This window comes from Acinonyx jubatus, chromosome D1 (genome assembly GCF_027475565.1).
Source record: "Acinonyx jubatus isolate Ajub_Pintada_27869175 chromosome D1, VMU_Ajub_asm_v1.0, whole genome shotgun sequence".
NCBI lineage: Eukaryota > Metazoa > Chordata > Mammalia > Carnivora > Felidae > Acinonyx > Acinonyx jubatus.
The window spans coordinates 90,973,056-91,000,881 of NC_069390.1; the positions used below are offsets into that span (position 1 = coordinate 90,973,056).

At 40.0% G+C, this 27,826-nt stretch overlaps 1 protein-coding gene across 1 annotated transcript; it reads right to left on the bottom strand.

Moving 5' to 3' along the window:
- Window positions 1–2,618: 2,618 nt before the first annotated feature.
- STT3A (STT3 oligosaccharyltransferase complex catalytic subunit A) lies at window positions 2,619–26,600 on the bottom strand. Its single transcript, XM_015074069.3, has 18 exons — window positions 26,455–26,600; window positions 24,226–24,352; window positions 23,351–23,411; window positions 19,998–20,119; window positions 19,450–19,595; window positions 17,747–17,837; window positions 16,269–16,375; window positions 15,426–15,590; window positions 13,710–13,890; window positions 12,524–12,679; window positions 11,052–11,143; window positions 10,216–10,371; window positions 9,821–10,009; window positions 8,663–8,779; window positions 8,442–8,544; window positions 5,097–5,285; window positions 3,704–3,819; window positions 2,619–2,899 (listed from the first exon to the last, which is right to left on the bottom strand). Exons 2-18 carry the CDS (start codon window positions 24,311–24,313, stop codon window positions 2,861–2,863), a joined length of 2,118 nt encoding a protein of 705 aa, XP_014929555.1. The 5' UTR covers window positions 24,314–24,352; window positions 26,455–26,600; the 3' UTR covers window positions 2,619–2,860.
- Window positions 26,601–27,826: the final 1,226 nt, after the last annotated feature.

The window sequence follows — 27,826 nt, forward strand, 5'->3', positions numbered from 1 at the left end:
TTAAAAGAGAGGTTCCTAATAGGCCTGTGGTGGGAATTGGAGGGAATGGACACATACCAAAAAATTGAGAATCAGAATAGCATTGTATTTCTCAACAACATTTAGAAGACAGAAAACAATGAATGGCCTATGCCTTCAAAATAATTCTAAGGAGGGGCTCCTGGGTGGCTCAGTTGGCTGAGCATCTGACTCCCGGTTTCAGCTCAGGTCATGATCTCACAGTTCGTAGGGTCCAGCCCCATGTCAGGCTCTGTGCTGATGGTGCAGAGCCTGCTTGGGATTCCCTTTCTCCCTCTCTCTCTGCCACTCCCCTTCTCGCTTGCTTGCTCTCTCTCAAAGAAATAAACTTAAAAAATTAAAAAAAATAATCATTCTAAGGAAAAGTTTTCCCCAACCTGGAACTCTGTACTTGCCCAATTGAGTGTGACAAGAAACATGCAAGATCTATCTCCCACACATTTTCTCAGGAAGGTAAATAGAGGTGATAATCAAGAAGGAAGTAGGAGATTAACACAATATGGAGGACCTACCAACCCAACAGGTGAGTAGCAGGCCTAAGACGTAAACCAATCCAAACCACAACATACCAAAACAGAAGACATCCCCAAGAATGAATACCTAACAAGCTTGAACATATTGAAAGGAAGCTGGCACAAATGAAGGAGAGCTTGGGGAGAAATTAGTGTCAAGTACAAAATACAAATGAGAAAAGCTTTTTTCTCCAAAAAAGTTATGTGGAAGGAAAAAAAAAAGCCATAAAAGCATATATACCACATGGCCTAGTTGTGAAAAAACATAAAGTAAAAATTATTGAGCTATTCTAAACCATAACTAAAATATAGAACTTTAAAATGGTAAGAATCTGTGTGTCCATGGGCATAGCACCCTCAATTTCCACACCACCAAGTCAACAAATGATACCTAAAATTGAAAAACCAACACACAGAAAACTAAAGCAAGTTATTTAATGATAGGGAGGTAAGTAATGTGAGAATCAGCAGAGTTGAAAGTGGGGTCTCTGGGAGGTGGAAAACAGTGTTGTTGCTTTTTTTATAACTATTTGATTTTTCTTACACTAGATGCACTACAACCATGAAAGGTGAAAAGTAAATCTTAAAAAAAGATAGCTTCACGTAGCCTAGAAGATAACAAAACTAAAATTGCAAGAGTAACAATGATAGTGATAAGTTAAAGGGTTATCTAGCCCATATATACTACCAAGGAAGATTACTAATGATCTTTACCTGGTATTGCTCATATCAATTTAAAAAAAAAAAAAAGAAAAGAAACTCAGAATAACCTCTTCCACTAGGGAGAAATTCTGTATATAAATCAAGTAACATATTTACATATAGTAAATTAGATCTTACACCAAATCTAAATCTCACCCACAGGTCAAGCACTTGGTATAGAAGTTGGTTGGAAGGCTAAGTTTCCTGGGTATACAAGAATACCTGAGCATACCCTTTAGGAGCACCGTTTTGACTTATCTAAAAGCCATGTAATTGCTCCTGTTTCTTAAACAGGCAACACTCAACAGTTACCTTGTATTTTTGTTATGACTTAGGGTTTATATACATCACTGATATATGTCGTATGTTGTCAAATACACAGTGTCCTACTGTACTGAATATAAGGCTGTTTGTCCTGACATTAAATATTGATGGATCTTACTGTGCTTTCAGTTAAGTTTGTTTTTAAGTTTCTCTTCCCCTTTACTGCAGTCAGGCTAGCATTGTCTCTAGGTACTTGGTAATAGCAATTCTTCCCCCTTTCAATTTATAGCTCATTTCACCAGGGCTTCAAAACCAGATCATTGAGTTTGTTTGCAGCATAGAATAACAACAAACAGGCTGACACTAAGGGAGAAAGAAGCCACCCTTAAATAATCACAAGGGTTTTAGCATATAAGCTAAAAGAAATGAGCAAAAAGACATTTACTGTATCATGGATAAGTGAATACTGAAAAGCTGGATTTCAAATAGAAATGTCTGATTATATTTCGGCTGATTCAAAAATACCGACTGATCATCAAATTCCATATATAATACTGGAGAAGTTTCACGTCCATTGAGAACAATAATTTCACTGCCTTGAGTCTTTCTTCAAAACTTCAAGTGATCCTCACTTGATTTATTCTTGCTCAAGAAAAAAAACAAAACAAAAACAAAAAAACCTAGCTAGTCCCAAAGAATAATGGTGAGATCAGGTCTGGCTAGTCGACTACCTTCTGTCCCTCATAAAAGCAAAGAGCTTCTAAGGACAAGAGACGTTAAGAACAGAGACGTGACGGCAACACACTGCCTTTCCTGCCCAGAAATGGCACTCCTCTGGTTCCACAAACATTTATTTATTTAATAAAAGTTTACTGAGCACCCACCGTATGCAAGGCTTTGTGCTAGGTGCTACGATTTTTGAAATGACAAAATTATTTGTACGTGTAGGATCTGAGCTAGTCCTTGATAGTGTTCCTGATTTGAGAGAGACAGAATGCTCCCACGGGGTTCAATTAGGAAGCTAAGAGCATGGACGAGGTCTGCTTTCCCTCCTTCTATCAGCGCCCAGCACAAACTTTTGCCTTTCTCAAACCAGCCATAAGTCAAAAGAAATAAGGCACATTAAAAAAAAAAAGTTCCCCCCTTTAATTGACCAAAGTAAAGCCATGACATTTCATTTGGTAACCTGCTCAGAATTATAAAAATGGTTCCATTTGGCCCAGCCCATACTGCCCAGGGCAAAACTTCCAGACAATACTAATCCCATCGTGCTCTGTTCTTATAAACTGCATATTTAAAAAACGTCTTCAGCGTCCTAAACGTGACGCATTCAGTGCGAAGCGTATCAGAGCTGGCTGTAACATTTATGTCCGTGACAAGCCTCGATTATCCAGGTCCTTTACCTGCAACATAAGGATGTCATTTTAATATTTATGATCAGGTCAACTTTGGAGAGCTTCTCTACTGAGTTGGGTTCTGCTGCCTGGTGTGGTTTTGTGACAAAACGAACACAGGTTTGAGACTAGCTACTCTCTGCTTAGCCTTTAGGAGTACCTCTCAAGAGTAGAATAAATGGTCTACCTGCCAAATGTATCAGGGGTTGTCAATCTTTTCTTATGTAAGAGATATAACACATTTCTGTGTAACTCTATGCCATAAATTCTTCAGCGGGGGGGAAAGAAAATGTAGTGTACACACACACACACACACACACACACACACACACACACACACTTTTCTACCCTCCAAGCCTGATAATTACTAAAACAGATCAAGTACAGCCCCAACTGGAAAAATAACACTATAACCACAGCCAAAATGACAGCAGACTAGGTGTCTACTCTCTAACAACAATCTAAAATAAAAATATTAACATTCTGAGTTGCAAACTACTTTTCTGACATTAGAAAAGTCCCTGTATTAGGGGAGCCTGAGCGGCTCAGTCGGTTAAGCATCCGACTCTTAATTTCGGCTCAGTCATGATCTCATGGTTCATGAGTTCGAGCCCCATGCCAGGCTCTGTGCTGATGGCACAGAGCCTGCTTGGGATTCTCTCTCTCTCTGCAACCCTCCCACTCATATGCTCTTTCAAAATAAAAAAACTTAAAAAAATAAAGTCCCTATATTACAAATATGTGGCCCATTCTTAAGCACTAGAACCAATCTGCAAACATGAGAGCTGCTTTCTCAGTGTAGCACCTGCTGACCTTATATATCCTGACTAGCCAATGTTCTGTGGTATATGCTTCCTCCAGGACATCAAGTTCAAAGTCTTTATTCCCAATCTCAGCATTCCGGACACGGTCAAAGCCTGGTGGGCGTTCTAGAATGGAACAAAAAAAAAAGAGAGAGAGAGAGAGAGAAACACTTCTTTCTACAGTGCTGATTTCCTAAGGAAAGGGTAAATCAATCTGATAAATCATCTACCAAATGGAATGTTATTTCTCAGCCTGTAGTTTGTGTAGAGAGTAGGACCTATACAAAAAGACATCAGGTAGTAAGCACAGATCAAGTGTTACCTTGACTCAAGTCCTCTCCAAGTTAATGCTTGGCAAATTCATGGAGGCTATCTCTTTTAAGAGATGGGAGGCTGACTTCCCAGCCCCTCCTTTCCTGGGGATGCTACCCAGAGGCCTCTGTGTTACACTAGTAACCCTTCCATGGATCAGAGAAGAACCTATCAGAAGTCGAAGGCCTGCCTCTCTCTAAAAAAAAAAAGTAAACTAAAAAACATTTTTGTAATGTTTATTTCTGAGAGACGGTGGAGGGAGGGGCAGAGAGAGAGGGAGACACAGAATCTGAAGCAGGCTCCAGGCTCTGAGCCACCAGCACAGAGCCCGACATGGGGCTCGAACTCACAAACTGAGATCATGACCTGAGCTGAAGTCAGATGCTCAACCAACTGAGCCACCCAGGCACCCCATAAAACTAAATTTAAAAAATTTTAAAAAAAGGGAGGGAGGCACCTGGGTGGCTCAGTCGGTTGAGTGTCAGCTGGACAGCATGGAGCTGCTTGGAATTCTCTCTCTCTCTCCCCTTCTGCCCCCACCTCAACCACTCATGCATGCATTCTCTGTCTCCCTCTCTCAAAAAAAAAACAAAAAAAACCAAAAAACAAAAAGAAATCAAAGACCAGAATCCACTTCAGGAATTGTCCCTAGTGCAGAAACAAGAAATTAAAGTCAGAAGGAAAGACTTAACCTAATCAGATTAGTCTCCATGTATTTATTTAAGGAAATGAAAAGTCCTTTATATCACTGTATCCCCCTTCATTCCTCTCTCCATTCCTCTCTCCTCTTTTACTGAGAGGCAATAAAATGTAATGGGTAAAAGTACAGAATTTAGAGCAAGACCGCCCGAGTTTAACCTAACTCTGCCACTAGTTAGTTACGTGACATTGGGCAGGTAAGTAACTTATTTGTACCTGAAATTCCTCATATATAAAATTGAAATAATATTAGTATCTATGTTTTGAGTTGTAGTGAAGATCATATGAGTTCATAGATGTAAAGCACTTGGAGCAATGCCTGGTATCTGAAAAAACTGTATGTGTTAGCTATCACGGTTCTTACTGTGTTATTAATGTTATATATCACTCACTGGCTTCTGTGTAGACCTGTCCAAAGCGGTAGTAACACATCTTGTACATAAGGCAGTTGAGCAGCACTGGAGAACCTTCACGGTCCACACGGAATTCCCCAGTTGGAGTATAATAATCATGCTCCTTAATATGTTTGCCTGTGTCGGTGCTCCCTCCAATGCGGACCATCCACAGAAACTTATTGATATCTAGAAAAAAGTAGAAAGAGAATTGCTGTGTCACAAAGGCTGCTGGAGCTAAATCACCTAATGAAAAGCTACCATTTCTTTCCTTGTTTTTTTTTTTTTTAACTGAAGCATAGTTAACATACAATATTAGTTTAAGGGGTACAACATAATGACATGACATTTGAAAAAGCCACTATTTCTAAGAAAATCCCTCATTTTTAAATGGGAAATAGTACCATTTAAGTCTAATTTTTAAAAACATGAAACACAATGTGGCAGCAAAACTTTTCCCTCAAAATTTACAACTCTTCTGTAGATTATTCCTGAAATCCTGTGCTATTGGTCCAGAGTTAAGTCACAAAGATAGTATTCCCAGGTATGAGCTGGGCTGAGCTGTCCAGTATAGGAGCTCTATATACTAGCCACCTGTAGCTACTGACACTTGAAAGGTGGCTAGTCCAAATTAAGACGTGCTGGAAATATAAAGTACATACTGGACTTGTAAGACTTAGTCCAAAAACAAAACAAAGGAAGTAAAATATAAGGAACTCATATGTCTTAATAACAAAACCCCAGGGCTGCCTGGGTGGCTCAGTCGGTTAAGCCTCTGACTTTGGCTATGATCTCATCATTTGTGGGTTCGAGCCCCACATCGGGCTGAGCTGACAGCACAGAGCCTGCTTGGGATTCTCTCTCTCTCTCTGTCTCTCTCTCTGTCTCTCTCAATCTCACTTCTCTTTCTCTCTCCTCTCCCTGCCCTTCCCTGACTCATGCTTTCTCTCTCTCTCAAGATAAATAAATAAGCTTTAAAGAAAAAGGATTTAAAAAAAAGTAACAAAACCCCCAAATAATCTGATTAAAAATGGGCAAAGGACCTGAATAGACATTTTTCCAAGGATATTCAAATGGTCAACATGTACATGAAAAAGTGCTCAACATTACTAATCATTAGGGAAATACAACTCAACACCATAACGAGATACCACCTAACACCTAATTATCATAAGACAAGACATAACAAATGCTGGCAAGGATGTGGAAAAATGGGAAACCTTATATCCCGTTGGTAGGCATGTAAATTGGCAGTGGTATGTAGCCACTACATAAAACAGTATGGAGGTTGCTCAAAAATTTAAAAATACAACCACCATATTATCCACCAATCCCACTTCTGGGTATATATCTGAAAGAATGAAATTACTATCTCAAAGAGATAACTGCACCCCCATGTTCACTGTACTTTACTTATAATAGCCAAGACCCGGAAACAACCTAAGTGTCCACTGATGGATGAATGGGTAAAGAAAATGTTATATCTATATATCTAGATACACACACACACACACACACACACACACACACACACACACACACCACATATATAAAATGGAATACCATTCAGCCATTGAAAAAAAAGAAAAAAAGGAAATTCAGCCATTTGCAACAACAGAGATGGACCTTAAGAGCATTATGCTAAGTGAAGTAAGTCAGACAGTGAAAAACAGATACTGTATGATCTCACTTCTATGTGGAATCTAAAAAAACAAACTCAGAAACAGAAATCAGAATTGTGGTTGCCACAGGCAGGGGATGATATGGTAATTTCCTTAATCTCACACAAAAAAATTACAGTATGTTCCAAATAATGACATTTATTTTTATGCCAGCATTAAACACACTTCTGTGCACGTTAGTAGGCGATAAAAGGTCAACTGACTGAAAGTGGTTACTTAACAATGGTTAGTGCTAAGACCTCAAGAAATTATCCCTTTCTACCACATATGTGTACAATGATACATATAAAAATACATACACACATAGACATACATACACAAATGCTTTTCTATAGGATTTGGCTATATTGTGACTATTAGAAAACCTATAAATAATTACACACAAATAGTGCTGGTGTGATTGTGAAAGTTCAAGTCTGTGAACACATGTCCCTGCTCTCATCATTCCTCCTCTGCTGTACAAGACACACAAGAAAACCAATCTTCTTACTTTATACTTGGCACATTACACATACTATATACATATAATCTAAAATTTAAACATCTTTACAAGCAGGCATATATTCAAAGAAAACTAAGATAGAAATAAGAGGTAGTTAGTAACTGCAGGAAAAGAAAAGTTATTCGAGGAAAGACTGTAACCATGGTATACTGGTTGACTCAACAATGAATATTTACATAGTCAGGACTTTGAAAACACTTTATCTGGATTTAACCAAAAACTAAAAATTAACTCTACTAAGGAGAATCAAGAGGAAAAGGAGGGAGTGAGAAAAGGTAAAAAGAATGAAATTTCTTATCTACAATTATAAATTGATATAGCATATATAAAATGCTCAATGAATAGAATACACATATTTTTTAAATATGAACATAAGTACCAGAAGAAACAACTAGAGAAATAATTGCCTCTGGAAACTTGTATCATAAGGGAGTTTAAGTTTAGGGACAGGGTACTCCCTACCATTTTTTTGTTATAAACCCTCAAAAGAATTTAATATGTTAAAGTATATAAAGTATTGCTTTAATTTCTTAAAAGTTTTTTTTAAGGCAGCAAACCATGTTTTGATGATTCTTCTAAAAACAGAATTTTGCTAACAATCACAGGGAACATGGTAACATATACCATACATACATACATATATGTATATATAACATAACATATGCCATACATACACATACATATATATATATATATACACATATATATATATATCTCAAATATGAAACATTTTAAGCTGGCAGATGAATCTATGGCTTAAACCCACTAAAAATGCTAATTTTAAAGTTCATTTTCAGATGCCTTATGTTTTTTTCCACACTGTATTTTACCTGTTATTATTTTTTATTTGATTTACCTATACTGTAAAATGATCGCCACAATAGGTTCGGCTAAGCTTTATGTTCTTTGTTTCCTGGTTGTAAGCAACTCCTAGGTCTTTAGACAACTATACCATGCCATATCTAAATGAGAATTATTTACATTTACCTCCTACTTGTTGCCAAAAAGACCAAAACAAAACAACCCCTAACGTTACAAATACTGAGGAACTTCCCCAACCAAGAAAATATGTTGAGATCAGTAAAAAGACAGAAAAATAGGACAGTCATCTAGTTTTCTTAGAATCTGTGACTATAGTTAGAAATAGAATCAAGTACATACCATCAGAGGAATACCCAGTAAGGCCTCCAAAAATGACCAGCACATAGCTGACATCAAGCTCCCTCATGATCTCATAGGCTTTTTCTTCTGTGGATGCCATTGCCTAGAAAAATAAATGCACATTTCTCAAAGCAAAAAATTCCAAGTCATGTGATCCCTCAGAGAGAAATATTTCCCACTAGATCCCATGAGCCAAATACTCAATAATCCCTTCACTTTACCTGTCCTACTCGAGAAATATGGGTATTATTCCATGTGTTATTGTCCACTAAAATTGTCCGATTTGCCATAGCCGTAATCTGGTAACCATAATCCCACCATGACATGACCTTCGCATCCTGAAAGAAGAATGGGAAATGAAAATAAGTTGCTCGCTGCCTCCAAAAATCAAATACAAGAGAAAAACTGGAAGGGCATCCTATAGTATAGTAAGTGAGGGACTTCCTACAAAGAAAATAATTCTTGGCACTTGGTACTACATTTACATATAATCGTGAAATCTCAGTGTAAATTATACAATCTAACACTCCCAATACTTTCATCTCAGATCACCTTATATAAACAAGCATAATAGGATGGCAGGTGTAGGGGGACTGTGTGATATTTCCAAATAAACATTCTGGTGTCATCAGATAATTATATTAAATGAGCTTTCACAATTCACAAAAAGCAGTAATTATAAAAATGGGAGGGAATACAAACCACGGGATATGATGTACCAGGATTAAGAAATTCTTACAGCTTAATTCCTTAAGAGTCTAACTCAGAAGTGCTACTCCCAATAGCTACTGCAAAGAAAATCACTTCAGATTCTCAAAAGCTTTTTTTTTTTTTTTCCGACGTTTATTTATTTTTGGGACAGAGAGAGACAGAGCATGAACGGGGGAAGGGCAGAGAGAGAGGGAGACACAGAATCGGAAACAGGCTCCAGGCTCCGAGCCATCGGCCCAGAGCCTGACGCGGGGCACAAACCCACGGACCACGAGATCGTGACCTGGCTGAAGTCGGACACTTAACCGACTGCGCCACCCAGGCGCCCCCAGATTCTCAAAAGCTTTAAACCAAAATGTTAAAAGTGCTTATCATTCGGTGATCACTTTATGGAAACTATCTTTTTTCATGTTTCTAACTTTCTGACTTCTTTTATAATTGGGATGGTCCACCTCATGATAAAATCACCACAGTGTCAGAGTGTAGATGATTATCAGTAAGGATACAAAAGAAATCCTGAATTGAATGAAGGCTGACTTTCAAGGCTCACTCAGCACGAGGGTTCTATAGTTCCAATTTCTCCAAGCTTTCCACCCATCTAAAAGCTGTATGATTCACTATCAGAGCAAATGTCCCCAACTTGTCCCACGCCCCCCCCAAATTTTTACCTCTGGAGTATTGTGACGGAGCCAATAGTATGCTTCTCGAAAGTCATCAAAAATGATCCTACTGCCATCCCCACCACGGGCAGACAGCACGATGGAGGGAGAAGAGTAGGCCTCACTGGTCACCCAGGTTGAATGAAAGGTGTAGGTGATGAGAAAGAAAGCCATGACCAATATCATCCCACTTGCCACCTAAACAAGAAAACTGTGTTGTAAATTAAATTTACACAACTCAGAACAGCTTCTTACACACAATAATACAGATGAAATGAATCCAAATGAGTCAAGACCTGTATGAGTTCACCCACTATGACAGCACTCTACTCCCTCACTCAAAACACACACACACACACACACACATTTTCCCAAGCCTGTTCTTAGTGTTGCTTAATTCTCACTTCATTCTTAATAGGGTAGGTAGAATCCTGTTGCTTCTTGCTCTTTTTGTCTGGACGACTTATGTCCAGATTCTTCATGTAAGTGGACAGCACCTGGGAGACTCCAATGCCAGAAAGGATGCACATTACAGGTGCCAACACTAGCATGAGACGCACCTAAAAGAGACAGAAAGCAAAAACACAGTTCAATCAGTGTTTTACAAAATTAAAGACTTCAACCTGGTAGTAGATCACGACATCAATTCAGCGGTTTTCAACAAACATGATTTCTTAGTAAAACAGAACAGGATATGAGAAAATATTTGATACATCTACAATGGAAGTATACACTTCTTAAAGCTGTTTTTCAGTTACATGCGTATATATGAAAGCGTCCTGAATAATGCTATGTTAAAGAATGTTTTTAACTATGGTTTGAAATTTAAAAAAAAAAAAAAAGCGTAACACTGTCTTACTACAATTTATAAAATCTTTCCTCTTTCAACAATCTAATACTTGGCAATCTTCCCAGAACGTTAAGGAAAAAAACATCAACTCCTTTCTTAAGACACTGAGAAAGAGAGACAAAGAAAGCTGCCCATGGTCACTTTATCCAACAGAGTGTTATGTGTCTCTCCCTAACACAAGGTTATGAATCCCAGAAAGTTGGGCCCCACCACCAGAATGTATGAGTGCACCATACATCCCTGGGAAGGATCAGCACCAGTGAGCAGCTTTACAACTCAGTTCCTCAAATGCTCCAAGGAAAGCATGTGCACAATCATTACATTCTGAATCCTGCCATGCACCTCAGAGTCAGGGGTGGAAATGTTGCTAGGACTGAGAGCATTCCTCACCATGACAGCTGAAAAGTACATGCTGGTCACACCATACATGATGATGAAAATCCGGGCATCAGACAGGTTGCTAAAGCAGTAATAGAGACCAACTACAAAAGTAAAAGTAAAAAGAAGCAGGCAGCTAAAATAAATAATCATAGATATGTGCAAAGACATTTATTTACTATAGAACCCTTTAAAACATCAAAAAATCAGAACGACTTAAATATCCAACATTAAAGATGTAGTTTTTATAGCGTATTGATATAATAGAATACATCAATTAAAATATTGCTGCAGGATATTATGGACTATTTGCCATCTTCTTTACACATCTCTGTACTTAAAAAATTTAAAAATAATACATTTAAATGTTACATCTCTAAAATAATACTAAATAACAGAAATTATGATTCTTTGTAAAATGAAAAAAATTGGGGAAAAACAGTATCATCCTGAGGGCACCTGGGTGGCTCAGTAAGTTAAGTGGCAGATTTAGGCTCAGGTCATGATCTCACGGTTCATGAGTTTGAGACCCACATCAGGTTCTGTGCTGAGAGCTCAGAGCCTGGAGCCTGCTTTGGATTCTGTCTCTCTCTCTCTCTCTGCCCCTCCCCTGGTCACTCTCTCTCTGTCTCTCAAAAAAAAATGAGAAAACGTTAAAAAAAAAATAAACAGTATTATCCGATTTTTGTTCAATAAGTAACTGGATGAGGGGGTGCCTGGCTGGCTCAGAAGAGCATGTGACACTTGATCTCCGGGTCATGAGTTTGAGCCCCAGGTTCGGTGTAGAGGTTACTAAAAAAAAAAAAATTTAAATAAAAAAATTTTAAAAAGACTAAAATAAATAAATGAATAAATAACAGGATGAATATACATCAATATGTTAACAATAGCAATAGATGTTTGGGAGAACTCCCCAATTTTTTTTTTTAACTTGTCTGTATTTTTTACAATAGACAACAACTTACTTTCATGAGGGATAAAAACCTTAGAAGCTGTTTTATTAAAAAAATAAAAAAGGAAACACCCCACCACCAGTAAATTCAAAAACATTTCTGGATTGGCTAGAAGGTAAGTAACTGAGGCTTTACAACCAGCCATGCCTATTCTCAAACTTTAGTACTGCCAAGAAGATAGATAAATGGGGAAGAGTCAGGGATGGGGGATGGGAGAGAGGTACACTGAAAGTACTCAAAAACAAAAACAAAAGCCTGAATACAAATTTGAGCTGAATTTTAACTTATAATACAAATGAACAGAAAACTGTGAGGCTCTGAACTTGCCAGCATCTCCAACTGTTCAACTTCTGACTTCTACTCTGCTTCAAATATTAGAAAAATGTGCTTAGCCATCCTTTGTACTGCATAGGGTAAAGAGGCAAAAAACAAAAACAACAACAAAGTACAAGGATGAGGGTAATTTACTTATTTTGAATCAAATGGTGATTCTTACAAAGAAGGCCACTTCAGAACACAAAGTAGACAGACCTGGAAACATGAAGACCAGAAGCTGTAGGTCAAAATAGTATGAGGACCAGGTCGTGGGCTGATGCTCAGACACAGAAGCAATGATGGGGATGTTGTTCTTAGCATAAGAAGGATCCAGCAGTGAGTAGAAACGCCCAGTCCAGGGAGATATTTTTCCTGGCAGCAAAGAAGCAACAAATATTTCACAATCACACTTGAAACAAAATAACACCTTATCCTAATTAATCACAATTTCCTATTTTCATAAGAGTCTCTAAGACAGAAAAGGACTAAGTTTTTGTTAAAATACCATCAATAGTTTGAGAATCTCACTCTTTGCTTTCAAACTTGAGAGTACTTTTGTCAGCCCAGCCAGCAGAATAAAGTCAGGCTGTACATAAAGTCAGAGATGGGAGGCAAAAGTGTTTCCTGTGAAGGTTTTAGGGTCAAATCTGGCCAAACCAAGGTCAGCTCTATAAACAAAGCTACTACATCCTCCAGTGCTGCTCTGAAATAGACCACACAGACAGACCTAGGCAGAATCCAATCAGCCTCTGAGAAGGACAAATGGGAAAAACAAAGGAAAAAAATGTGGCATGCTAAACAGCCGTGAGTTAGTGCATATGGGCTTAGACAGGCCATGTTTGTAAGGAATGGCCAGCAGTGTTATGATTTCTCTTACCCTACCAGTAGGAAAGAAAAGGAAAAAAACAGAGAGAAAAATTAGCAAGGCAAGATCCAGTCCTTTCAACAAAGTGTGATGTTGCTAACATTAAGAACTACTCTAGGGGCACCTGGGTGGTTCAGTCGGTTGAGCGTCCGACTTCGGCTCAGGTCATGATCTCGCGGTCTGCGAATTCAAGCCCCGCGAGTTCGAGCCCGGCGTCGGGCTCTGTGCTGACAGCTCGGAGCCTGGGGCCTGCTTCGGATTCTGTGTCTCCCTCTCTCTCTGCCCCTCCCCCACTCATGCTCTGTCTCTTTCTGTCAAAAATAAATTAACATTAAAAAAAAAGAGCTACTCTAACAAGACATTCTTAACTATGCAGAATCCAAACACTGGGGCTGACAAGTGGACTGAATTGAAGAAGTAGGACTTTATACTCTTAGGAGAAAAAGAATGAATCTTTCTGTGGTCAAGAAATAACCCCTATTTTTGAAGTTCATTATGTGGCCATATTCATTTACAAAAGCTGTGGGCCTTCCCTACCTGTCAGCATAAGGAGCGCTCCCACGGTGAGAAGGACAAAGCCTACCAGGGAGATGACACTTCGGAAAAGAACTTCAAACTGCTGTGGATTCAACTTGCTGCGCAGATAATCCACAAAGGCATGGATCTGGCAGAGACCAAAGACCCCAAAAGCCGCCATGTGCTCTGACGAAAGGACGGGCTGTAGGTAAAAGCACAGATATGACAATGCTGGAAAGCAAGGAGTCCAACCTAGACCTGAATTATCCTGACCCAGTTCAGACCAAACAAAGGCTCAAATGAGTTTTGAGGACTCCAAGGAATTAGGTAGGGCCAATGGAGGAGAGGGGCTAATTTCACCTACCACATTTTCCAAACAGTATTTGAAGTCCTATAAATCATACCTTACTCTATCTTGCAAATACCATTTCCTCCCAATCTGCCAAACTGAAATCCATCACTCCCCTCTGTTCCACGCACTTTCGCTCTTTCATTACTTATAAATTCTTTGCTTAGACCAGTGGTTCTCAAACTCTAGTGAGTACCACAATCATGGAGAGGGCGAAGAAGAAAGGGTGTTAAGACACAGATTGCTGAGCTCTACCCCTTAGAGTTTGATTCAGTGGGTCTCTGATGAAGCCCTGGAATTTGCTGTTTTTGAATAAAAAAAATTTGTTGGGTTTATTTGGTTCCTCACAATACTTAACTTTATTATTATTTTTGTAATCTCTACACCCAACGTGGGCCTTGAACTCACAACCCCAAGATCAAGAGTCGCATGCTCTACCAACAGAGTCTGATAGCTGTCCCCAGAATTTGTATTTTTAACAAGTTCCTGATGCTGCTGCTGGTCGGCGAATTACATTTCCAGAACTGCTATACTACAGAATATAGACAGCTGCATGTACTTCCTTCCCCACAAGACTGTAACTTCCTTAAGGACAAGAATCATATTTTTAATTTTTACATTTCCCAGTGATTAGCGAATTGCATATAGCAGGTGATCAGTAAAGAAAATACAAGCTGACCTCTGAATAAGTCCTCCATTTCCATAAGAATTTTATATGAGAAATCAAACACACCACATTATTCTCTGACTTTATAATTATCTCTTAACCCTATGGGAAATGGGGTTAAAAGTTTGTACTTTGAGGAGCACCTGGGTGGCTCAGTCAGTTACGTGGCAGACTTAGGCTCAGGTCATGATCTCACAGTTTGTGAGTTTGAGCCCCACATCAGGCTCTGTGCTGATAGCTTAGAGCCTGGAACCTGCTTTAGATTGTCTCCCTCTCTCTGCCCCTCCCCTGCTCAAACTTGCCCACTCGCGTGCTCGTGCTCTCTCTCTCTCTTCCCCTCCCCCAAAATAAACATTTAAAAAATTGAAAAAATAAAAACGTTTGTACTTTGCTTCCTAAAGGACTTTCACATAGATCCCATCAAGAAGTTCAGGGGTCATTACTATCAAATGGACTCATTAGCATTAAAAAGGACTGGAAATAACTTTGCATTCATATCAACTCAGCTCAAACTATCCCTCCTTCTGACAAACCTAAGACAAATTAAGAGTCATTAAATTCAAACTTTTTGGAGCAAATATTAACACACCCCTGGAAGCAGACTTTAATGACCAGTGATGCTGTTACTTCAGTTAACACAACGGTCCAAGGTAAATCAAGCTACTTGGAGCTGTTTAAAGAAGTTGAAGAAGCTAACAACTCTATTCAGTCTAGGGCTCACCTGGAAACCCACAAAGGAGATCTGCATGGAAAGAATGGTGCCCAGGCAGTAAACAGTACAGTAGGCCACATAGATCCGGTGGGAGAAGCGTCCTGTGAGCATCAGCACCAGTACATGGAGTGGGATCAAGTTGATCAAGAACACATAGCCTCCCCAGGAAGAGACCTAGGACAGGATAAAAAAGAAGAGCTCCTCTGAGCGCTCCTCCTCAGGCCACCACTTACGATATTACCTGTGATCTTTTCAAAGAACATCCCTTTACAGTAACTATAAGCTTTATTTATGACAAAGGGGCCTCAAGAGTTTAAATAAATGATTTCTTTAAGTAGAAAAATCAAAGTCACCCCTATTACTGTAACTCAATCCCCTATTCCCTATGCCTCCTACCATCATGATAACAAAAGCAGCAACACCCAACTCTCAGGGTTCATCTACATGTAATCTATTGTAATGTCATGTGGACAATTTAGGGATACATAGGAAACGTGAGCAGGTGGAAGCAGTTAAGGGAAGAAGTCTAAGTGACTATGTAAGATTGAACAGGAAAAAAATACATTAGAAAAGAAAAGGAAAAATTTTAAAGGAACACAGCAGAAAATGTGGCCAACCAATATGTACCCACAGGTCATAGGGTATCTGAAGAACTTTAAAAATTAAAAACATTGCCTCTATCTTGCTGTTACACAACGGATGGCCACACCTGCCTTGGATTAGGCTTTGTATGGATATAAGAGAAAATAAAGACTTTTAGCCTCCAATCCACGGTCTCAAAGCCCAAGAGCTATTTCCAATTTGTATCAGTTCCAATAAAGACACTCGTGGAATACAGGAGTGAAGAGTTACCATGTAGAAATAAGCAAGGGCACACTTGGCAGCCCAATAGATGGAACCAGTCTTTACTGCTTTGATCCACATGTAGTAGGTGAGGAGCATGCAGAAGATGGCAATCCCTGCAGAAAGAACAGAAAAAAATTCAATAAAAGGTCATGCTTGCGTAATATTTAAGACTACTACTCTGGAACAGACTTCCTGGATTCATATCTCAAACCTACTGCGCATTAACAGTGCAATTATTTTACCTCTTATTGTCTCGGGTTCCTATAAAAATGAGGCCATAACAGTATCTATTTCATAAAAGTGTTAAAGGACTTAGAACAATACCTAGTTTAAAACAAATATTATTACTATTCCTTCCAGGCACTAAATTCCTTGCTAGTGTAGAGTCCTAAAGATATTCCACATTATTATGCACCATCCACCCTCTGCATCTTACCACAGGCCAGTCCTTATGCCCTGACTGCCCCTCTCCTTAATATGTGCCTAATGAGGGGCGCCTGGGTGGTTCAGTTGGTCGAGCATCTGACTCTTGATTTCAGCTCCAGTCATGGTCTCATGGTTCATGAGATCGAGCCCCATATCAGGTTCTGCACTGACAGCATGGAGCCTGCTCCTCCTACACTCACGCACGTGCACTCTCTCTCAAAATAAATAAATATAAAAAATAAATATATATGCCTAATGAAGTCCAAACCTCACTGCCTAGTGCAACCTCAACTACTTCCAAAGTCTTCCCTGATCTCCAAATCTGAATTAACCTCTCCTTTCACACTCCAAAGTACTTTATTCATACTTCTCTAGTGACACATAATACTACCTACCTGTTATGAATTATAGGTCTGTATTTATCTTCCTTAATAGATTATGGGCCAACATAATTTTATTCATTATTGGTCACTGTAATTCCTTAAATATGAGCCAAAATTATCTTATTCATTATCTATAATACCTAACATTGTGTTTTCCCAACAACATTCAATAAATATAGGCTGAATTGACACAGTCAACAAAAGTCATTATAGCTTTAAGAACATTAATTTCTCGGCATGCCTGGCTGTCTCAGTTGGTAGAGCATGCAACTCTTGATCTCAGGGTTGTGGGTTCGATCCCCACCTTGGGTGTACAGATTACTTAAAAATAAAATCTTAAAAAAAAAAACGATATCCATTTTTCTTATCTAGGAAAATAATGCAAATAATTACAATGTTAAAATAATAGTGCCATTCAACACTAAACTAACTCTGCTTTTATCAGTCCAGAGAAGAGATAAAGCCCTTATAAAAGGAAATTACCTTTCTGAAGGGGATGACAGAGAGAGATTATAAACTTGTCTGAGGTCCCTTCCAGCCCATTTCTAATCTTCTCACCCAGATACCATTTTTGCTAGTGCTAAATATCAGATCTGAACTCAGATTTTACTGCACTTTCTGAATGTCTATGGAACAATGAGATGAATTTATCATCTTTGGCATTTTAAGTCTTACCTTCATTATCATAGGAGCCAGCCACAGATCGGGAGATGTACCCAGGAACTACAGCAATCATGGCAGCAGCAAGAAGCCCAGCCCCTGCATCCTGGAAGAAAAGAGGGTAACAGGAAGTTAACACTATTCACTCACAAGAGAGAAGAGAGGATCCACTAGTCCTTCTGCTTATACTGGGCCCAGAACACAGTCCAACACTTTCCAAAGTAGACGTGATGCTAGAAATGCTAGAAATGTTCACAGCACGAGAAAGCTAAAGACTTCACAACCAATTCCCCAGGATGATACCACATCTGAAACTGAATACATATATGCTAAGGACAGACAAATTATGTAAGCTGTCAGACATCAGACACTGCCCCAGAATGGGCTGTTTGGCTGGAGCATTCCCAGGTTTATGAGTCCCTGCCCCTAACAATACCTGCACACTGCCAGGACAGTCACACCTCTAAAAGCTATGCAAGGATAATCAAAAGGAAGACAATTATTATTTAAGCTAAAAAGCCAAAAGGTGATCATCTGTCTGGACTAAAGATGCCAGGAACTTAGATAATAAAGCTGGAATATCACAAAGCAATCTGTGAGGTCAGGAGAGAGAAACAACGAAATATAATCACACTCCAAAAGAGTAGGGACTTGTCTGTTGATAAGAATCAAATTTGGAACAAGGGCAGCAAGGAGAAGGATGAAAAGATTTCCAAACTAAACTCAAGAGTCCCAAAACCTCCTACTAGTTTATCACCTCTCAGGTATCTCCCTGACACCACAGCCACAAACTAAGAATAGCATCTAAGGAGCCAGATTAGCAAGGCAGAACCCTAGAAAAAGAGAGCCATTATGGAATCTACTCCAAAAGTGATTTAATAATTTTTTTAATGTTTTTTTTATTATTTATTTTTGAGAGAGAGAGGCAGAGCATGAGTGGGGGAGGGACAGAGAGAGAGGGAGACACAGAATCCAAAAGCAGCTCCAGGCTCCGAGCTGTTGGCACAGCTGTTGGCAGGGCTTGAACTCACAAACTGTGAGATCATGACCTGAGCCGAAGTTGGACACCCAATTGACTGAGCCACGCAGGCGCCCCAATAATTTTTAAATAGGGGCACCTGGGAGGCTCAGTCAGTTAAACACCTGACTCTTGATTTCAGCTCAGGTCATGATCTCGTGGTCATGAGATGCAGCATCAGGCTCTGCACTGGGTGTGGAGCCTACTGAAGATTCTCTCTCTCCCTCTGCCCCTCTCCAGCTCGCATGTGCATGTGCACATGCATGCTCACTCTCCAAAAACAAAAAAAAAATTTTTAAATATATGTTTAAAGAATCAACAAATAATTGCTAAATGTCCATTTCCAGTAGGAAGAATGAACCATTCTGGAATACTTCCTATAGTTATTTTTCCTCTCCCTTAGGTTGTGAGGATTTCAAAATCTAAAGCTCACATTTTATACTTTAAACATTTTTTTTATCTTATGTAGAAATTTATATTTGACCTTCAAATGTTCTCTTATAGGACAATCAGTTGCTAATAATAAGAAACCACATATTCTAGAAAGAGGCTGGAGTGAACCCAGTAATTCAGCCTAGCAAAAGCTATCTGTAGCCTCTGGCTCCCTGCCCTTCTATGGCTATCAGACCCCCACCCTTTAGCATCTACTAGAGAGGTTCAACAACATTCATTCCCAAGCCTATCACCCCAAATCCTTCACCTTGAGCTCTTTGGTAAGGTGGTACGTGACGATGGTGGTGAAGGAAGAGAAGAGAGGGGCCAGGAACACACAGACATTCCGAATGTCGATGGTGATGTGGAAAAAATGGAGTACATGGTAGATTGCAGCAGACGTGATCATTAAGCCTGTAACAGGAAGAAGAAACTCCATTAGGTTATCTTGGTAAGACCAAGAACTTAAGGGAAAGAGAAAGAGAATCAAAGTATCAATCAAGTGATAACGTAACATAGGTCCTGACAAACTACCAGAAACACTAATATAGCAACTGCAGTAAGCTTATTAAATTTCTCTTCTTAGGATTCAATCCGAAGTCCAGAATTTATGAAAAACCTCCCATCCCCATCTCCCACACATATTCTCCTGTATACAGAAGATCCACTTTTAGGAACTGGTAATTAGAATGAAATTATAATTGTCACAAAAAATGCAGACATTAGAAATAAGAGAAACTGTTCTATAACATACAAATACCTTATTTCTGTTAACTTTTTTTTTTTTTTTTTTTTTTTTTTTTTAGTTCCTCTCACCTGGATAAATTGTTCCTCCAATGATTCGTCCCAAAGGATACCAGGCTCGGTCATCAAACCAATTATGAAATTTATAAAATCCCTCCTCAGCCAGGAACCGGGTAGTCCGATAATTAAAGTACCTATAGCAAGAAAGAAATGATCTGTATCTCCTCCTCTTCAAACTCAAATAACTATACCAATTTGCAGAGAATCTTGTTCCTCAGGTCACACCATCGAGGAACTGATCATTACATCAATCTGTATGATTACAAATCAGTTAGGTACCAAAAATTATGCCACCTATGAAAATCATTTTACATTACCATATGTCCCCTCATTTCTAGCTCCACACGTCTCAACTAAAGCATTGCTTGTCTTGAAAGGAAATGCAACTGGAGCCTAACTCAAGTAGGATACTTCACCAGCCTGGCAATTAGTCGGTATTAGCACGAGTCAGAGAATTCAAGCACCCACAGACAGAACAGCTGAGATGTGGACATCAATAAATCTGGCTCTTTTCAAGAAAAAGGAACATACAAAGATTTCAATAGCACACAGAAGGACACACGGATAACTTCAAGTGATGAGCATCTCTAGAGATGTTGGTGTAACACTATACGCATGTCACAGTTTAATCCACTCAGTAACACAAACTTCTTAATGAGTGTTTAAACTTAACAACAAATTCTACTCATGTTGTTTAAAATAGTTCTGAATGCCACCTACCTAATAGCATAAAAATACAAATAGTATAAAAATATTTAAGGAGCACCTGGCTGGCTCAGTCAGTAGAGCATTCGACTCTTATCTCAGGGTTGTAACTTCGAACCCTATGTTGGATGCAGAGATTACTTAAAAATAAAATCTTTAAAAAAAAATGTGACATAAAATGCTTAAGAGTCATACATGGGAAGACACAGTTCTTTAGGTCCAAGCTATGTAACACTTTCTTATTTCTTTTTAAATAAGAAACTTGAGAGAATGACTAACAGACTCATGAAAAGATGCTCAACATCACTCATCATCAGGGAAATGCAAAGCAAAACCACAATGAGATATCACCGTACACTTCTCAGAATGGCTAAAATCAAAAAGACAAGAAATAACAAGTGTTGAGGAGGATGTGGAATAAAAGTAACCCTCATGCACTGCTGGTGGTAATGTAAATTGGTACAGCCACTGTGGAAAACAGTACAAAGGCTCCTCAAAAAATTAAAAACAAATACTATATGATCTAGTAATTCCTCTCCTGGGTGTTTACCTAAAGAAAATGAAAATATGAATTTGAAAAGATATATGCACCGCTATGTTTACTGCAGCATTATCTACAGTAGCCAAGATACAGAAGCAACCTACAAGTCCATCGACAGACGAATGGATAAGGATGATATGGTACACACACACACACACACACACACACACACACATATACACACAATGGAATATTATGCAGCCATAAAAAAGGATGAAATCATGCCATTTGCAACAACATGGATGGACCTAGAGGGTATTATGCTAAATGAAATAAGTCAGATTGAGAAAAACAAATATATGATTTCGCTCACATGTGGAATCCAAAACAAACAAACAAATAAACAAACAAACAAACATAAAGCAGAATCAGGCCTGCAAATACAGAGAAGAATATGATGGCTACCAGAGCAGTAGAGGTTGGGGGGATGGGCTAAATGGATGAAGAAGAGTGGGAGATAATGGGTTGCCAATTATGGGATGAATAAGTCACAGGAATAAAAGGCACAGCATAGGGAATATAGTCAATGATATTGTAATAACATTGTATGGCAACAGATGGTAGCCACACTTATGCTGAACACTGCAAACTTGTCCAATCACTGTACTGTACACCTGAAACTATGTAACATTACATATCAACTGCAGTCAAGTATAAACTTAATTTAAAAAAGTAGAAAGAAATAAGAAAAAAAGAAAAGGAAAAAATATAAATAAACCAAATTTTTAATTACTAAAGGCAATCATGACTAACCACCTCTCCTGGCCATCCCTCTAACCCTATTTCCTCCTTGGTCAGTCAAGTTTTAGCAGCTGAAGTGAGCAGAAGTAGCAGATGGCAGAAATCTCTACCCATCTGTTTGTTGCTGTTGGATGTTATTTTGGTAACTGTCAGAGAAACAATAGAAAGGAGGGTAGCAGGCAGTCAACATGTGTGAAAACTCTGTCCTTTACCTAAGGGAAGGGAAGGGAAGGGAAGGTGAGGCAGAGGAAGTCTAAGTTAGTGGAAAGAGGTCTGACTGGGGTCACAATCCCTTAGTTTCCTGCTCTGCAAATGGAAGCATCAAATCACAAGATCTCTTCAGTCCTTTCCAGGCCTATGACTACAGACCAGATAGTCTTGCTTTCCCTGACCATCTCACCTTAATGTTTGTTCATCTAGAGAATCTGAGAAGAAGCCTTAACAGACTGGTGATCAAGAAACAAAAAGATTAAGTTTCCTCATTCATGAGAAAAAAATATAAATTGATTTGAGAGACCCCAAAGAAAATATTTGTATGCCTCCAAAGGGCTTTCATACACCTACACAAAATATCAAATTTGCAAATCAACTTTTGAATCAATGCTCCATAAACTGAAATATGCTATGTTTAAAATATTAATGATGCTTGAAGAACCTATGATTCTGGCTTTACTTTAGGCAATACAACAAAATGTCCCCAGTATCCAGAGACAGATAAACCTAGATTCAAATCTTGGCTCCTCCAAATGTGTAACTTGAATAGCCGCTCCCAGGCCTAGTCTCCTCATTTATATAAAGGAGAAAATAGGACCTCCATCTAATAGGGTTGTTAAGGATTTAGAGATGATCTGCAAAACAGTGCTTGAAACAAAATGAATACTCACCTATACCTTTTCTTATCTAATAAACAAAATCCCTAATAAAATTCATGGCTTAAAATGTTCCCCAATGTCTTAGAACTTAACCAGTAGATCCAATTTCTATCATATAAATTGTTAAACAAACAGTCATTAAATCACAAGTTCATGACTTGTGATTTTCTTCTGAGCCTCACACAGGCCCCTTTTCCTCAAAGTGCATCACTGATTGTTCAATAAGCTGAGCAAACAGACTTCTCCTAGCCTGGCCCGGTCTTAACAGGCAGGCACACCAGCAATGCTTCTCATATTTTCTATGAGTTTGAGAGATTTACTTGGTTAATTCCAACAGAAATGTCTCAAAAGAAAGCAATGATCTCTGTTGGAAAACTTGAGGGTTTTCCCCCCTAAATATATAGGAAGCACAACCCCATCACTGAGAGCTGATTAGAATTTCACTTGGAAATCCATTGACTTGAATGCTTCCCAAAGCAAATACCAGATCAAGCAAAAGTACTCACGGGTCAAACTCATGGATGACACTTTCAAATCTCAGGACAGCAAAGAGACGAGTAGAGAATGCTGCAAAAATCAGAGAGTTAATACCTTAATGGTAGTGTGCCATGAAAAATACTAGTAGACTGTAGTATTATAGAGATAATAGCACAGCACAGAAGTCACAGGAAATGTAAAATGATCCCTGAATAGGGGTGCCTGCCTGGCTCAGTCAGTACACCATGCGACTCTTGATCTTGGGGTCCTGAGTTCAAGCCTGAGTTCTATCTTGGGGTAGAATTCATTTTTTTAAAAAAAAATCCCTGAATAAAGTGTTTACCCATTTCTCCCACACAGAAGAAACGAAAGAAGTTCACTCTCCCCTGACAATGACACCTACATTTTCCACACAGGTAGGACACATTTAACTTTCAAGACCTATAACAATGCATTCACCTACTAATACTGCACTCCACTTACATGGTCATCTTTTTTAATCGTTGACTTCCCCTCCCCAGAACTAACTTTTATTCTGGAACAAACTAAGGGGGGTAAGGCAAATCAAAACTATATTTATGACTCACAAAGAGCTAGAAAATCTAAAAAAACAAAACCAAACAAAACAAAAAAAACAAAACCAAACAAACAGTAAGTTCTGAAGAGATTTTCAGAAATACTAAAGTAGGCAACTAGTACAGCATGCTTCCCATTCTTTCCCAGATGATCTCTAGCCCTGACTTTTATAATCCTTGTGTTTCTTTTGTCTTCATAAAATCATACTGATGGATAAGAGCAAAAACAACACATTACAATCTACTGAAAAGAACAAGACATTTAAGTAAACCATTCTTGATTTTTTTCTCCTTTCCACCCGCAAGGAGAGGTCCACATGCACACTCACATAACACAGCAGCCATCGACAGAATGAGAAGCTTCAGTAGTGTGTCCTGCTTCTCATAGGACAACCGCAAAAATCCCAGCTTAGTCATCTTGACATCAATGGGAGGCAGCAGATGACACTCAAATAGCTGAAAAGGAAAAGTCAAGACTGTAGGACATCAAACACTTCTAACTTATCTAATTCACTTTCATGTTTTATGGCGGCAAAAAAACCATAAAAGAGACACATACCAACGAACACACCGAGAGGGTCAGAGCTAATACTTGACACCCGAGCCAATACTAACACCCTAGCCTTGCCTGAAGTCTGACCGACTGGCAAGGAAGTAGGCATAAGTCAGGTCCATGTGTCAAGACTCAAAAGGAGTGATTAGACTCTATCACCATAATTCTGCTTCTTACTCCTTCACAGCTAACAAGTACATAATACATAACAAGTACAACTTGCAATAGCGTGGTACAGCAGGAGTAAAGAGCAAACACAGGAATAGAAAAAGGCGGTTGGGTGAAGAGATGCAAAGAATATAGAATAGATTGGAAATAGAGAAAAAGAAGAAACAGAATAAAAGAGCACTCAAGAAAAAGCAGGAATGTATGAAAGAAAGCAGGAAATGGGGAAATGAATACTAAATACAGAGGTGAAAGTAGAAATCAAACTATGACTGAATATGCCCAATATACGGCCCTACATTTCAGCAGCAACTGAATGGCCACGAGCTTCTTTTTGTTCCAAATCCTAATGGTGTTGCAGGGCCAGCTAAAGAGCATGACTGATCACTAACACACATACAGTGATGCACTCAAGAGGGAGAGAAACACATACACAAATCACTGCACTTTCAATCCCATGTATCACAATGCAACTACTGCTCTGATCTATAGACGCTTCCAGTTGCCTATCTCAAGGTAGGCCTGTAATTGACACTGCCGATTTAAGCCACTGATCTCAGAGATAGCTCACAGAACCAGATGACAATCTAGAGGGAAAAGAAAATAAAATTTCCTACTGAAACAAGAAAAGCTCGGCGGGGGGGGGGCGGGAAGGGCTAGATTAAAATAAAATGTTGAAGGAAGTAGGTTAGCTATTTCTGTTTAAGAAAGTGCTGCCTTCTTAAACCATAAGCTCATCAAGGGCTAAGTTATAAAGAATACAGTAATAAAAGATATGCAACACTGTTCAAGACTGCAGGGAGAGAAAAAGGAACCTTCATGCCTCCTGATCTTTTTCTCAGTATTATTGGAGGAAAAAAGAGGGGGAAAAAAAACCAAAACACCAGACTAGGTGGAAGGCATAAAGAACCATACACTCCTAGCTCCGACAACACCTTTTCCATAAGTAACTGGCCCAGAGGGGCAGTTTTGCATGTGTCTTTAATTACAACCCCAAAGGAAAACCTCATCTTGCAATCAAGAATAAACACCTAACTCCAGGAAGTCCATAATCCCGCCACATCGCTCAAGTTTGTACTTGTTTTTCTCGAATGCCTGAAACAGAAAAACATAACACCACTACGAGTTGGTATGAGCCACACAGCTGGAAGAGTCAGCGGAAGAAATGAGAGTACTAGAACCTCTACCTGCAAGCTGAGTAAAGGAACTGGTAATTTGAGGCAGGACCTTAAGGGAGTTTTCCTAGTGTGCTCTTTGGTCATTTGAGCACATCGCTAAAGCAAATAAGGGCAAAAGACACTTCACTTTAAACACTTAGCATCGGGTCTCCTCCTCAACGGTGCCTGCGAGCTGTGGCATCCGAATCCCATCCTCCTTCTAGTTTTCCAAGACGGAAACTTCCCCATCCCCGTTAGCCCCCACTCTCACACCTGCTCACACTCCTTTTCTCCCCCATCCCACCCCCTTCTTCTGGTCACTCTAGCAGGTCCCAACTCCCTGCCTCCCACCTGCATATAACACCTCTGACACTACCCACCGCGGGACACCCCACCACCTCAGCATCCTGAGCGCCCTCCCCTCCAGAACTAGTCGCAGGATCCAATCTTTCCCACGCCCTCCAGGCCTAAGCGCACGCCCCATCCCGAACCTTCACATCCTTCCATCCCAGGACGTCTCCACCCTACACCCCACGCCCCCTCCTCTGCAAAGCCCTAGACCCCGCTTCCCACACCCCACCCGCCGCCATTAAAGCCCCACCTCCAGCACTTCGTCCAACCCTACCAACAACCTGGACTGCACCTGCAGCTAATTCTCAAGTTATAGCCTAAGGCCTTCTCACCTGGCCAGCGTTCCTCAGGAATCGGCTGGGCTCCCTCTGCCATCCGTTCAGCGGCGCACCCAACCCTGGCAGCGGCCTGGTCCGCCTCCTGCGCCGCTCCCCATTGGCTGGCCAAGGCTCGATACGCCACTTCGAGAGAGCGATAGGATTGTGGAACTGTCTGTCAGGGCTGGAGGCGGGGACAAAGGCGCGCTCCTACTTCTTAACTGGGCAATACAGATATCACTCAGCCGTCAGGGGGCGGGACTTCGTGCTCCTGTAGCGCTGTGATAGACCCGCTCAAGAGAGTGAAAGCGCGGAAAGAACGTGCTCGGAGCAGTTTGGTTGAGAGCCGAGGAGTGACGTGTCGGTCTGCGGACCGCGAAGGAGTCGCGGGAGATGAAGGTGTGGCGGGTTACCCCAGTCATGTGACCAGAAGCGGAAACTACGCGGAGGAATAAACCGAATCTACAAATCCCAAAAAGCCGGGTTAGGGTATCTCCCCTCTCGGTTTCCAGGAGATTGTAGAAATTGACCGTCACCAAACATAAGGTTAGAGAAGAGGAGGGAAGAACATTCTACATATTTTAAATAAACACTCAAACGCTTTCTCGTCCAGACCGTTATATCTTGTACGGGATTTGTCCGACAGTTCGTTCAAGAGCTGTTTTTGACAGCGATAGACGAGAGAGCCCTGCCGATTTCTCGAGGCGTATCCTTTTCTTAAGCCCCCGACTTCGTGAACGAGCATGCCTAGCCCTAAAAGGATCGTGGGCGTTAAATTGGCAGACTCTCCATTGCCAGGCTAGTAAGTCAGCCACCGCCGCAGGGGCAGTCCTTGCAAGCAGTAGACAAGCTTTTTCCGGAGACCCAGCACGCAGCCTTGCTGTGCTTTGTCGGCTCACCCCTAACCACTTATCTCTTCTCCCCCTTAACCGCCCTCCCCCTGGGGGGGGGGCGGGGGGGGGGAAGAGGGAGAAGGGCGAAGTTCAGCAGCCAATCCCGTCCCCTCTCAGACACGCGTGTGTACACACACCCACACACTGCAGTGGGCAAAAGCTACGCCAAAGAAAATGGGAGCGTCGGTAACTTCTAAGTGCCGATGCCACCACGCACTTCTCTTCCTATTTACGCTGTGAATGCAAACCACCAAAGAAACTGAAAGCATATTTAAATCAGTGCTTCAAAATCATAGGTACTTTTCACAATTCACATGACCAAGCTGACCCTGGGCCGTTATGATTCAACAGCTCTGGGTTTTTTTTGGGTTTTTTGGTTTTTTTTTTTTGCTTTTTTACAATGTGTTCACTGTAATTTTGCTAATGCAAGCAAACTAAAGCTGAACCTGAAGGAATTGCAGAACTTCCAGTAAATGCTTCTTCAAAACAAGAGC

What these genes read in the sequence shown, in the direction of transcription:
- STT3A (XM_015074069.3), bottom strand. Translation starts at nt 24,313, where the DNA reads ATGACTAAGCTGGGATTTTTGCGGTTGTCCTATGAGAAGCAGGACACA. An exon ending in AGCGCTCCTTATGCTGACAG is followed by an intron (nt 12,680 to 13,709) that starts GTAGGGAAGGCC and finishes CTTTGCTGCCAG; the next exon opens with GAAAAATATCTCCCTGGACT. An exon ending in TACTGGGTATTCCTCTGATG is followed by an intron (nt 5,286 to 8,441) that starts GTATGTACTTGA and finishes ACTTTTTTCTAG; the next exon opens with ATATCAATAAGTTTCTGTGG.